At 34.8% G+C, this 13,575-nt stretch overlaps 1 protein-coding gene across 6 annotated transcripts in view; it reads left to right on the forward strand.

The window, feature by feature from the left end:
• Positions 1-13,575, forward strand: part of LOC131071696 (nuclear pore complex protein NUP160) — a 253,665-nt gene that overhangs the window by 83,507 nt on the left and 156,583 nt on the right. For all 6 annotated transcript variants that reach the window (XR_009112579.2, XM_058007642.2, XM_058007639.2 and 3 more), the window contains one exon: positions 10,123-10,243. Coding sequence is in view for 5 of the 6 variants with exons in the window: in XM_058007642.2 (XP_057863625.2) it covers positions 10,123-10,243 (121 nt within the window). In the remaining variant the exon portion in view is untranslated. The remainder of the gene's footprint in view (positions 1-10,122; positions 10,244-13,575) is intronic.

Genomic DNA, 13,575 nt, shown 5'->3' on the forward strand with positions numbered 1-13,575 from the left:
CTTACCCAAAACAAGCTGATCAAGGCAACAATACTCAAAGATGGTAAGCATACGCTGTTTCTAGGTGTTGTAGTTGTGGCCGTTGAACTTCTGACTGTGTTCCAACATGATGTTGGTTAATGATGCCATCACGGAAATTGAGGTTGATCGAGGTCAACTAAATGAAAGCAAGAGACAGAAGAATCGGATTTAAATAAAAATCAGAATAGAGGCAGCTGCTGAAAAAACTGAAACCCTATAGGAGAATTCTGGCACAAATTCCAAGGCACGAACTTCGAGGTTTGGAAGAAACCCAAAAATTAAATTTTTCTGCACACTTAAACAGCATAAATGGTGCCCAAAAAACAGCAAAAATCCCAACGTCCACAGAAATAGCAGAAATTGTGAACTGTTTTTAAATTCCAAGGTAAATTTGCTGGCGCAAAATTCAAGGTGCGGAAAACGAGGCACCCAAAAAAATTTGAGACCAACCCAGAAAAGCTTTCAAAAAACCCACCAAGAGTCTGAAAACAGAATGCAGATTCGACGGCTCAAAAATCGAGGCACAAAAAATGATGCACCCAGAAAAATCTGACTAACCCACCAAGAATCTGCAACCAGAATAAAATTTCGACTTGAACTGAAGGGTCAAAACCCTAGTCAAAAATTGCAAAAACCCTAGGAAAAAAAAATCTGCCTAGGAAGAGAAAAAGAATTTGCTCTTTTTAAAAAAAATCTCTTCAATAAAAACTTCAAAAAATCGAAATTTTTAATTTCCATGCTCTGATACCATGAAAAATAAATTGAATGAATGTTCAATAGTCGGATGATTACATTGAACGATATACACACGTATATATAGAGGTTACAAGACGATGTTCTATAATTAGAACATAACGTTAAAGTAAAAGATTAAAGAGCTAAACGCTAAATTAAGCATGAAAGCTAAATTAAGCATGAAAGCTGAATTAAGCATGAAAGCTAAATTAAGCTTAAAAACTAAATAAAGCTTAAAAGCTAATTAACTAAAAAGCTAAATACATAAAAAAAGTAAATGACCATTAACCAAGGACCTAAAAATAGGTGACTAACATAGAATTAAATATTCTAATAATTATCCATTGAATACCCTTGGATTATATCCCACACCTGTAGGTACCATCCCCTTTTAGAGTTTTTGTTCCCAAAAAGCTTGAAGCTTCATCAAAATTCTTGTTCTTCAATCTCTTTCGGTTTTCTCCAAAATGAATGAGTGAATGAATGAATATAATAGACTTGAATTAGCCTTTTATATGCCTCTTCAAAACCCATGACCACTAGGGAATTAAATGCATTCAATAAATTACATTTAATTTCACTTAATGGCATTTAATAGAATTGGCGTCCTAGTTAGGCTTAATTGACTTTATATCATTATTATAATTTATGCAATAAAGGCTGTAAATGTTGTTCAATTTAGAATTCAATATGCAAGCTGTATTCTAATTTTATTCTTTATATCTATGTATTATCTATCTCTATTATATTTTTGACTATCTTCTTTGTTTGGCAGGTAAGAGGAGTATTTATCGATTTCAATATCCTCTTCACAAATACCAAATGATATATATATATATATATATATATGAGAGGGGAGGATCAAGCAGTGCCTTGACTGGTCATGTCTTATGGACATGACCGATCAAGACACTACTTGATCGCACCCCTTTGCATGTGTTAACAACCGGTGTTTTAATTATTTACCAACCCGATATTAATCGGGGTTCACGTAACATAATATATATGCCAATCGGTATTAACGGTGTTGTTTGGCGTGGCATATTAACCGATAGTAATCGGTGTCTATGTTAACCGACACCGATCACTAACTAAAGGTTGTATATATTAAACGGTGCATACTATGCCACCCGATAGCAACTCGATAATCTTATTTCATTTGCTGGGAACACATCCGATATAGATCGGGATAGATGGTTAACCTGATGACTATCATTTATCACCAATGTGCCATGCCATAATATGATTATCGATATTGATATAAATGAGGAATGATTATCAAATAAAATAGCTTGAAGTTTTCTTAATAGTATAATCGATAGGATAAATGATTGAGTGAGAGACTTCATTTATCTTACCGTAGCTACCATGCATTAACAAAGGCCCCTTATATCTCCCTATACCATAGTCATTAATTTAATTAATATTATTAAAGTGGATACTTGAATAATTTAATATTAATCATTAACTCCAATAATAACAATATCAGAACATTTAATTTATTTTGCCAATTACCCATTAATAGTTAGGGTATTCTCCAACCATCCAAATGACTTACTATAAATAGTAAGTATGGGAACAAAATGCTCAAGAGACATACTAAAAACAGTAAGTATGTTCTAATGGAGCTTGAAAGACCTCTAGAAGGCAAACCACAAAAAACTGAATCTCTGAGATGGAGTGTACTGAAATAAACAACCCAAGGGTCAGTTGGAAAGCCTTGAAACACCCACGAAGGGTCCCCTAAACACTCCATTAGCCTATGGGGACCAAAGTCATAGGCTTAAACCCCTAGGAATGATTGATGCTTAGGGTGGCCCAAAAATGGGGCATTACAACCCATCTACAATCAGGGACCAAAATTTGGGGCCCCGATAGATAAACCGTTTAGACAAGAAGTTTACTATTTGTTGATTAAATTTTGAGTGCTTTCCACATCTATCGACACATTACTCACTCTTTTCTTTAAGAAATCCACTACCTTGAGAGTTTGAGGAGTGCTAATTCTAGAAAGTGCTTGATAGGAAACAATTGTTTGAGTATCTTCTAATTCCTTATTTGGATCATCAACAATTTTTTGATATTGCTTTTTCATCTTCTTAACTATCACTGTAAATGTATAAATTCTTTTTAGTACACTTGTGTTCTCAACTATATTTGCTATCATGATTGAAACATAATCCATTGACCCTTTTTTTTTAAAGATTCATTGAGGAGTTAGTCAACTAGGTTGAGGGAATGATTGGGTTGGGAAGCTCCTCTCTCTTTTTTTTATAAACCCTTGCCTTCCATTGGACATTATTTTTCCTCAAGTTCTCTTGCCATAATCATTGATTGGGAGACAAAAGTTGGATTGTAAATACATACCTTATATTTGATATGGTGTTTTATATATCCTACATATAGTTCATTCAAACCTTCTTTTGTAACATGCTCCACTTTTAAAGACAAGGTCTAAAATTGGTGAGTGTAGTGCTTTATTCTATGTTTCCTGTTATGCCCTTAATGCGTGCTGTACCGTATCGGGTACGGGTTCACTTGGGGGTATACCTAGGTACATACTCGGGTGTACCCCGGAGTACCCAAAGGCTCTAAGCACCAAAAAATAACAAAAACAAAGATATTTAGACATTTTTTTGCATCCAAAAACCATAAAATGTCTTCAAAAGCATCATTTCACCCCATACAAAGATCATTTTGCTCTCTTCACTCTCTCGTTTCTCATGCTCTCTAAAAATGGTTGTTTTCGAGGGCATAGCCTCCCAACCCCCACATTCGGCTAGTGGGGAAACAAAAGTTCATTTCCCCACACCCCTACAGTTGGGTTTTTCTAACATCTAACACCTTGTACAGCTTATCATTTTTGCTCCTCAAATCCATGAAAGCCTCCACTCCCAAACCCCCACTAGTTAGTGGGATCTCTTGTCGTATAAGAAATTTGATGACAATGATGGGGTCTAGGAGTGGAGACTGGAATCAAGAACGTAGACAATTAAAATTATCACTATTAAATATTAAACTATCAATTGGCATTTAATATTTATCTTTATCACTACTATTTTGGCATTTGGGATTGATCAGTGATAAAGTATCATACTATCAAATGTAGAACATGTATGAATGTATCTGAAGTTAAACCCACATACCCAAGGGCAAGAAAAAAAAGAAGCCCGTACACAATTACCAAGTTCTTGTGCTTATACCAAGATTGACAACTTAGCCTTGATTCTATTGATTTGCTTTAATTTGGTGATTTGGCTAAAGTAGCTATCCATAAGACTATTACCATAATTTGTTGTGAGAACCTCTTGGAAATATACCTTGTGACACTACATCCATTCATTTCTTCTCATCAAAGTGCAAATGATGTCTAGTGAACTGATTTAGTTCTAGATATAACGATGCTATTGTAACCTTTTGTTGACATAGAACATGATGAAGATCAAAGAATTGCTGTATTTGATAGAGCCAGTTGGTTGGATCCTTGACATCAAACTTATATTTCTCCATTCATTGCACGAAGTGCCTAGAGTTGCCAATATCATTATTTATCAATGACAAATTTGGATTACGACTCTTGTATTGAGTCTATATTAGTTTGGAATTAACCTAATGTGATATCCCTTGGTTATATATGGAAGAAATGAGGATTTTTGCATTCGAAAGATATTGTAAAACAATTAACATGCATGCTGAAAACCATCAAATATGGATTGCAATTGGTAGAGTAAACATGTAACAATCTAACATGAAGGAAACATCTCAAATATGAATCAATTTTCTGAAGTAAACATTATGTCAAACAGTTGTCATACATGCTTCAGAAAAAAGAAGTCTGAAGTAACACTATAGGTTCTATAATTTTGTGATTTCTATTTCAGACTTTTCAAGATACACAATGATATTTATTGATGCAAGAATAAAGATATGACTGTGCTCTAATGGCTGCCCTGTAATTTTCTGAACATCAGTACTCAGAAAATTAATTATTTCATAGACAAATAATGCACAAAAACCTGATTTGGAGATGCCGTTTGGAAGAGGGATGCCCAACGATCAAGTCTGATTTTATTGGGATTTTTTGAGCCTTCTAGATGCCAAATCGCCCTCCCTGCTAGAGGCCACTCCCTGCCGTTGGTTTGCCGATGCAATATAAAATAAATACAGCAGTTTCCAGCCTCCAATGAATGATGGAAATGATCACCACGGCAAGACGAATGGATTGAGTAGTTACCCACAAAATTCTGCCTCTTCAATCACAAGGAATGAACAAAAATATGAGGTTCAGTAGGTCTGGTTGACCTCCATGGCAGACCTGGTATATGACTGAAATCTTTTCCAAATCTTCTCAAAATCACCTCCAATAGCTCGTAAAGAGATCGCCTATCTTCTCCTCAAAGTGCAGATATAAAATGGGCATCAAAAGACCATAAAGTTGAAGCATCTCTGCATATCAATCTCCATGAAACGCTGATGTGAAAAACACAATTAGCTCCAATATGAAGGACTGAAGTATCCCTCACTCACAAAGCAACCCTTCGGAGGATCTTTCACCACCTCAGTTATTCCAATCAAAGAGAGTTATTGTTCTTTAAGACTGAATATGAACTGCAGAAACCCTTGTCTCCACAAGCTATGAAGCAAAGTAGATGTCAAAATATACGATGCTCAACAACGAGGCTTCCCCCTCAATTGTTTCTTTTTCTCCAAGAGGTCGGCCTCCTTCTAGAAGAAATAAAATAATATTTAAGTGTACTTTCTAGAAGATTCCCCCTTTTTAAATTAATATTTAATTGCACTTTTAAATAATATTAAAATATCATTATAATATAAAGTGCAAATAAACATCATACGTGAAAGTACATTATTTCACCCAAAGCCATATAAAAATCAGTTGTGAAGCCACAAGCAACTGCCCAAGCGACCCTCTCCTCAACACCTTGGTCTACGAGGGTCCAATGATAGGCCAATCTCTATTAAATCTGAGCACTAGTGAGAAGGGGACATCACAGCTAATTGTTTAAACTTTGTATTGATATCATCTTTCTTACTAATCTCTTACACTTGCTTACCACTTCCAACAACGTTTCCTTCTTAACCATGGTGGTTACTTCCTTTCTATGTTTGATTGCGATGGGATCTACCTTCTCTAATTTTTGATTATGTTTGTGTAGCGTCTTTCAAGTAGTGATTGAAATTCTTCGTTTACCTTTGGTTGAAGCCCTTGACATGATGTTGCCAAAATAATTTTCATAATTACTTTAAGTAGATAGAAATAAAGCCATTTTTTTTTTAAACTTATTTTGGCCTAGATCACAGTTTGTTGAAAAATTTTCCATGAAATTTATTGTTTTTGCAGCCTTGGGAGTAAATTTGGTAAAAACCCTAATTTCATAGTAAATCGTCCAAAATTGTTTTAAATGACCCGAAAGTTGTATTGTGGTGGCTTCAAAATATATTTGAGCAATCCTCTAGATTTCAGGACAAAATTTTCCAAATTGACGAAGCTTTGCATTTTAAAAGTCAACCTCCTAAATCCAAAACTAATGTCTTGTTTCTTGGCTTTTGGATGCCAAGATCATGCTTTGATACCACTTGCAATAAAATAACTTGCACAAGAGAAGAATATAATAGGAATAAGATACAAATACTTGGTAATACCTTGTTTCTTGCATTTTTTTGCTACAGACCAACTCATATAAAGCAAAAACAAGGTTGGCCTCAAAAATGGGGAAAACCATGTACACGATGGGTTCTGTGATTCTCATAAAATAGATACCCTCGCTGCTCCTAGTAACCCATCCCCCCTTCCCCCTATCCTAGATACTCGGAGAAACACTGGTTTCACGTGTTTCATGTTCATTATGCCATTGCCTTAGTAGTTTCCTTTATGTTACAGTGATGATTTGATGTATGTGGCGGTTTTGTTCATTTTAGTCAAATAAAGATGATAAACATCGAGTATTCTGTCTTGCCATGTTCTTTAGTGATTTGAACTAACTGTTTGATTCATCCTTGATAAGTTTAGAAGAGTTTAGAAGAGAAATTCATTTTATTGTTATCTGATGGTTTAAGTGTTCTAGGGAGTTGAAGCTCTAAGTGGACATTGAGAATGTATTGGAACAGGTTCATTAGCATAGCAAAGTCGAGAATACAATAGCTTGTTGTACTTGCCCTTGGAGTGTAATGTCCCCTTCTTAGCCAGTGTCAACCACTCAGGGTTAGTCTATTATCAGGTCCTCGTAGACTTTAGGATGGACAAAGGACCCTTGTTGGGTTGATTCTCTCTGGGTTTAGATAAACGTAATTGAGTGGATCAGGATGTATCAGAGCATTATATTATGATATTGCAAAAAGGTTGTTAAGTTAATTAATATTTAACTTAAATAACGGACATCAAAAGGGAACTTTAAGATACAAGTCACCTAATATCTTAGAGAGAGAGTATGGAGGCCTTAGGAGAGAGAAAGTGGAGTTCACTGCATTTTGAGGTTATTTGTAATATTGCTAATGATATTAAAAGGTGGCTTTAAAAGCTAGATTTATAAAGTTATGAAAATGACTTTGTAATAAAGTCACTTTCCTTGGACACCACTCCAAGTGGAGTTGGAAATAATAAAAAGAAAAGTGACTTAAGTGGGTGCCCTTTGAGGAGAAAGAAAAAGATATTAACGAGACATTTGAAATTAAATTAAACTGCAATTTAAATCATTAAGTGGGCACTTGAAAAAGGAACCTTGATTAGGGCGTAAGGATAGAAGAGGCTATAAAGGCAACTTGAGCCATTGTAAGGGTTATGTTATGATGGTTATTTTTCACTTTGGCCTCTTGAGAGGAGCTTAGCTGAACCTTAGGGTTTGGAGCAGCTTATGGAGATGAAAACCTTCACATGTTATCACACCTGCAGTTGTGGCATCACAGGGTGTGTAGGGAGATCCTACTTTAGGGGTCTCATTGGGCCAAGAAAGAAATTAGTTTTTGAAGATTTATTGCTGTTTTTTCTGAGTAAGCAGCCTCCCTGCCTAGGTGCACCCTTTCCAGACCATCTTGGAGTTGAAATCTGCTATCCTACGGCTGTTTGTTGTTGGGCTGCATCAGTTACTTCTTGCACAACAGTTTGGAGCATGTTTACTACAGCTTTCAAGGGTTTAAGGGGTTATTACAATAAAAAATCAGACTCAGCCAGGCTGTCCCAGCTCCATTGAAAAGTGGTGATTTCTAGGCTAAGTAGTCTAGGTTTAGACAACTCTTTTGCACTTCTTGAGCACCAAGATCAGACTGCCCTCTTAGGAGGTTTTTTGAGTTGAAAAGGGCAGTTTTCAAAGAGCTGAAAATAATTGTCTGTGTGACCTAAGTGGCTGCCAACTTGGTATTTTCTTAGTATCCTATGTGGCTGCTTCCTTGTATCTCAGACCAACAAGTTGGCTTCTTGTGAACTTAAATCAGGAAATTGTTAAGGAGACATCAATCAGGACCTACCACTAAATTTGGAAACAACTAGTTGAAGGAGGTTACTTTTTTTTTAACATCAACTTTCTCATCATTTCTCAGAGCAGAAATTCAGTTACAAGACAGCAGCCATTAGAGTCTTTGTAATAGCTCTTATTTGCCATGTAAAGGACCATGTTTCATACCCTAACTTGAGAGCTATCAAACAGGTATGTCTCCTTCCAGTTGTATGTTCGAACTCTAAGTTGTTAAGGTTAAATCATCAGTTGTTACAGTCTGATTTCTATATCAGACCTGAAATTTTGTAATCAGATCTATGATAGTAATGAATTAGTCATATCTCTTGATTGCAAAATAGTAGTACTTGATATTATTGTTTTTTATTCGGATTATATTGAAAAAATTCTCAAAAACATCGTACAATCACACAAAATTAGAACGTCAGTCTAGATCAGAACTCAGTGGCAGTTCATAGTGCCCCACACCAAGGTGGAACACTACATGGAGGCCTCAACAAGGCAATAAATTTTTAATTGTGCAAAGTAGATTGTGGCAATTGAAGGCAAAGCTTTACTCTTATTTATTCCTATGTTATGTTTCTTTAGGGTAATCCACATGTTGTGACTTTTGTTTGGATGCTTTATAGTTTTGTCCATGTTCTGTTTATTTATACAATAATTTACCATAGCAAAAGCTCTAATGCAATTGATTCCTAAAGAACAATTTTGACTATTACAAAAGGAAACTACATAGTGGACAGAACACACAAACAAGTGAGTTGTTTTCTTCCAAGAAAAGATTTGTGCTGGTGGACTAACTACAAAATATCTATGCTAATTTTTAACTATATTTCTATGGTCAAAGCTCTAAAGTTTAAACAGAATTGATGGGAGTTTAAACATTTAGAATGATAATATTTGTGCACATGGGATTCAGAACCCCTCTCCTTGATAGGACCGTTGCAAACATGGACTAATGTATTGTGTATTTGGCCAATGTTTTTCAACAAATGGATAATGGATGCAATAAAAAAACTTCTCTGTGTTGATTCATCTCATTGGTTCATGGACAAGGATAGGATCCACAGGGAATATGGCCAACTCCCTCTCAAATGCGAAGCTTTCTAAGGGGGAGGTAGAGCTGATGGGAACCCTGCTGCTGATCTGGTTACTCCATTCGTCATCCTCAAACCAGGTCTCCGCTGCCCAACTGGCCTAAATATGATATGTCAAGTGATAAGGAGAAGGTAGGTGCAAACTTTGAAGTAGGGTCTTGAGAGTTTTGAAGCTAATCAACTCTGCAGGAGTCTGGTGATGATAAAAGTTCTTGACATCCACTTCTTGCTTCATCAACTTGCTGCTACCAATCTCTTAATTTTTCATCCCTCCTTTAGATTTGGTTACTGCTTTCAAAAACAGACTTTTGCAAAAATGATCATTAGTAGATGATGCTTTGTCTGTGGTGAATATGTATCTTATCTTTAAGTATTGCTTTTAGGAAATTATCTTTGAGATTTTATGTTGGGTTAGTAAGTTTTCAGTTTCTTCTGGCTGGTATAGCGAAGGGCAGATTTACCTGATCTTTTATGGAATAGCTCATGTCCTCTGTTTTTGGTCAGTTCAGAGGCATCTGATGATACACTTGTCCTAGATTTATATGAATCATTGAATACAGAATTGATGTTTAGCCCTGAATTTTTAATTTTTTTACTCATAGCATGTGTGTTATTTTCTGGTTATTTGCAACTGTATCTCAGTAGGATATAGTTCTTGTATGCGTGCATGCTGCTTTTAATCAAAGGCTTATCTTCTACCTGTTTTATTGTATGATTGTGTATTTTAATGCACAGTTTATTCATCAAATATGGTTCCCTTATCTGGCTTGTTTGCATCTAATATTTGGGATTTTGTTGTGTAGAGGACGTGTTTGTAACTATGTTCTGCAAGAAAGTTGCATTGCGAATGAAATCTTGCAAAGTTCAGAATTTGATGTGGATAATCTTATTTTGGTCCACCACTTCATATATTCATCCTTTAAGGTACTGAGCCTATTTACCATTTGGATATCAAAAGTATGATCTCTTCTACAATATATGGTTAGGCACAATACGATAATGTATAATTTTATCACTTCTGTTTATATCTTTGACATGTTTAGAAGAGAAAAGTGCACTTTCTTCACTTATTTGTTCTTTTTTTGGCAATCCCTAGTTGCAAATACTAAAGTGTCAAGTCTTAGGTCTATTTAACATAATAACATAATTTTGTTAAAGTCAATGGCATGGTTGACTTGTGATATGTAATTCTGTTTTGTCAAGTTGTACCTGTAAGTCTTAGTGTGAGTCCTTTTAAATATTTTGACTTATTCGATTGGATAGGGTTCCGAATAGATCCCTCGAATTTAATCTAAAAAGTTGCAAAGTGTCTGAGCAACTCATCATTTTCATCACTGATTGTCAACTTAAATGATCAAGGCAGAAGTTTTGTGCAACTTAGTATCAATCAAGTCATCCATATGCATTTAAGGTAAAGGCACAATGATGGAAAAATGAGCACAAATATACATAAAGAAGGGGATGAATGCTATCTTAGATCAATCCATTTCATATAGTTAAAATAAAGAAGGTGTTATTTGCCTAGCGCAAGGTTAAGAATAAAGTAACATGACCATCAACAAATGAGAATTGATAAATACGTTGTTCATAGTTTTGATAAACCCAAATGATTGAAGGGAAGCTATGATGCAGAAATGCTTCCTACATTCACCTTTAAGGGGAGGTATGTGCTAGAAGCAAAATATCTTATAGTTATAACGAAGAATGTACAAAGAAAATTATACCATGAGAAGATGAAGAAAAAGCAATTGTATTATTCAACAACTAAGTGGCTACAATACAAATCTTGGGCTTATGCCTTTGCAAGAATATTAACAACAGCATTCAGATTATGAAGTAATTTTGACAGCTTAACTGTACTTGCAAGTCAATCATACAATTTATACATTACTCCATCTTTAAGCACCAATAAATGGAAAATATGAAACTACAAACCACAAGTGGTTTACTAAATCCATTATTCAAAACTACCCAAAAATGGCACCATAATTTGCACAAAATGTAACACCCAAGTTGATCTTGGTCTTATTTGCTTAAAATAGAAGATTCTCTTACAACTGTGATAACTTGTCATAATTGACTCCTCAATATGGGCACTCCACTTTGGTATATTCAAATCCATTCAAAAGTGTGATAAGATCCAACAAAAATCCAAGATCATTTGGATGACATTTGCATGGTTGAAATATAAAAAATAAAATTTTCAGTACTTTCTAGAGCTTAAGAATCTGCATTTTCGGAGGCCTTTGGGTATTTCTAGCCCTTAGATGGTCCAAGAGGTGTGCCATCTTTGACTAAATATTTTCAGCAGCTCTACTTATGTCTTTTGGAGTTATTTCCAATACATTGAACGACTATGATTTTTAATAGTTGGGCAAGGAGTTACAACCATCAATTTAGGGTACCAAAAAAAACATTTTCCTAGTTTTTAGTTAATTAATAAACTGGAATAATAGAATACAAGATTGAGACACCTTTCTCATAAGGATGGTGATCAACTTTAGAACAATTAGAACACATTATACATATCTGACAGTTTAAATAACATGTCAAATCTGGTACACGACCTCATCAAGCAGGCACTAGGAACATATAAGAAATGAATGAAAGCATATAAAATAAGAGCAATGTGCTTGGAAGGGAAATTTTTCCTGACTATATTCAATTTGAATTTTAGTTGTAACAAGCTAAATCCTATTCACTTAAGAAAGTATAAGTAAATTACTCTTAATATGGTAAAAACCCAAAAAGTAAATAATTTTATGGAAAAATTTCAACTTTTTAAATAAACATTTCTATAACATGATCATATACATATAACCATATGAAACATCAATAAGGAAATAAAATCTTTTCTTTCTTCATTGAACTTAAAAGATTACAAAACATAAATAAGAAATACCAGTGTTACCCACTTTCGGATTTTGTAATTGTCTTGCAAGCCTTGGCTAGTCAACTGCAAGAGGGAGAGCATCATCCGAATGCTTTACCTTCAAGCACAAACTGACGGTCCCCTGCACACCTTCCTATTGGAAGCGGCCCTACCCTTCACAAAGAGTATAGACAATAGGAACCTATATTGTTCCATCTGAGTCCTGGTGCTGTGTTCCACATAACCCTTCCAACCATACTACTATAGTCAAATTTTTAATTGAGTATGATCATATGGGAGGAATTACAAATTGGAAAAACATGTGAATTGACTTGGTGCATGTAGTGACTTATGTGACACTTTGGCCAATTTTTTTTAAAACAAAACAGTTGAGTGTTCACAAATCTTTGACTCGGCTTGGAAACTACAAACATCCTACTGTTTAGACAATTTGATTCTCTAGTCAAGTCACAATAAAAGTCTCAGGAAAATAAACTCTCTAGAACAGACTCCCTCTTCTTCTATATCCCTTCCCACATATGAGAGCATAAAACAAATATATCTACCCTTCCAAAACAAAACTAATTCTTCTTCCCCAAAAACTCCAAAAAAGTGTCTAACTCCACTAAAACCCAAGAATTTATAAGTGAGGAAGATGAAATAAGTTTGTTATATGATTAACCACTTCCCCACGTTTGATGGCATCAACCTCTTACTCACCCAAAACAAAATGTGTGCAAAAATAATTTATCAATGTTTGTTTATAAAACAAAATAATGCTTTTCAATATCATAGACCCTCCCTCAATTCTCTCCAATGCACAAGGAAGAAATCAATGAAATTGGTTATGAAATTGTACCCCTATAATCTGTTCATGAGTGACATATAAACTGCAAATCAATCACCACGTTTTCCCCATTATCAAAATTGTTTCAATTACCATTTTTTGTTGTTGGAGCCCTCTATCATAATCCACATGATGCTAAGAAATTGGGTGGTTTAAAATGTTTTTATTATTCATACTCCCTTGGGAGAAGGGTGCGTCACCTTTTATGGTGGCACCTCTCTCAACTACTACTACGTGATATTCATACATGCCTATTTTTATATTTTACCACTACATGGTATGTTATCAGGACTTTAAAATGCCTTTAAACCGAATTAATAAAGCTTGATTCCTTTTTAAATAAATGATTCTCTCTCTCTATATATATCTTATTACTTTTTCCCTTACGTTTATATATATGTATATATATTTGCTCGTAATATATATTCACATTTATTTATATATATACATACATATATGGATGTATTCTATATATGGTGACTCGGCTTGGCCAAAAAACTCGGCAAAGACTTGGTAGGACTCGGAAAAGTGAAAATC

This window comes from Cryptomeria japonica, chromosome 3 (genome assembly GCF_030272615.1).
Source record: "Cryptomeria japonica chromosome 3, Sugi_1.0, whole genome shotgun sequence".
Taxonomy (NCBI): domain Eukaryota; kingdom Viridiplantae; phylum Streptophyta; class Pinopsida; order Cupressales; family Cupressaceae; genus Cryptomeria; species Cryptomeria japonica.